The sequence below is a fragment of the Penaeus monodon genome, chromosome 29, assembly GCF_015228065.2.
Source record: "Penaeus monodon isolate SGIC_2016 chromosome 29, NSTDA_Pmon_1, whole genome shotgun sequence".
NCBI lineage: Eukaryota > Metazoa > Arthropoda > Malacostraca > Decapoda > Penaeidae > Penaeus > Penaeus monodon.
This window is the reverse complement of record NC_051414.1, coordinates 7,579,196-7,580,234: the sequence shown is the minus strand read 5'-3', so window position 1 is coordinate 7,580,234 and position 1,039 is coordinate 7,579,196. Positions and strand designations below refer to the sequence as shown.

Genomic DNA, 1,039 nt, shown 5'->3' with positions numbered 1-1,039 from the left:
ACATGGCTGCTGCGGAGAGGCATCAAGAAACGCCAACGACAGGAACGGTAAGAATTGTAATGTGTACTTCCGAAGTAATAAATTTCGTCTGTTTCCTCCGTTAAATTCCTGAAGAACTTTCCCTGTTGAGTTGTGGAAGTCTCCTCCTGCTCTCTTCCAGCGCCGCCATTGTGTGTTAATGCGGGATCATGCCACCAGAGGGTGCTGGCACTGGCGCTGGCTAAGGGCGTACTGTGTTTTCTTTTTCTTTTTTTTTCTGTGAGAAGTTATGCTAACGAAACTATATTTATTTCCTTCGGGGATTTATTCTCAACTATGTTTCAAAATACTGCTACAGCGTGATTAGAACAGCACCTTTAAATTCTTTAAGTCGGGGCTCCTTTGTCGGGTTAATTCTGCAGTATCAGGTTTTGGCATTGTTTTTCCCAGAGAAGCTATGCTAACGAAACTATAAAGTTCTTCCACTTTCACCTGTGATTCCATTTCATATATGAAGGATAATATTAACATGTTTAAATCCTAATAGTAATATGTAAATAAATCCTAATAACAATAACGTAAATAAATCCTAATAACAATAACGGAAATCTCGGATTAGATTACGAATACGCACGTTATCTTTCCTCGATTCAAATTTGATGGCAAATAACTCTATGTCCATTTTCAAAGTGCCAATTATCACTACCATTTCAACCGAGGAGACACGCAGTAAAGCTGATCCGGAATCATTTACTGAATATCCAGGAGAGCATGTTAAACCTTCCTATCAGTCGATAAAGTTATGTTTGAACACAACGTCAGGTCACTGGACCATGTTAAGGGGCTGTGTCGATTCGAAACGGTATGTTAAGACAGTGTCATATTGTATCTGTGTCATCTCATGCTGTTACCGTCCGCGTGTTTGTACCTAAGTGTACTTATCTCTCTGGTTTTCCTTATGTGGGTTCCTTGAGGTTTATTATATGGGTGTGTACTGGTGTTCATTTACCCTTTTTAGTAAGGGGATAAGTGTACGCGAATGTACGTGCATAGGTAAACA

The 1,039-nt window shown here is 39.7% G+C and overlaps 1 protein-coding gene across 1 annotated transcript in view; it reads right to left on the bottom strand.

The window, feature by feature from the left end:
- Nucleotides 1–342: 342 nt before the first annotated feature.
- Nucleotides 343–1,039, bottom strand: part of LOC119591711 (cell wall protein DAN4-like) — a 26,184-nt gene continuing 25,487 nt past the window's right edge. Inside the window, exons 5-6 of the mRNA XM_037940459.1 lie at nt 614–763; nt 343–471 (exon numbers count right to left, since the gene is read on the bottom strand). Coding sequence (XP_037796387.1) covers nt 343–471; nt 614–763 — 279 coding nt within the window. The remainder of the gene's footprint in view (nt 472–613; nt 764–1,039) is intronic.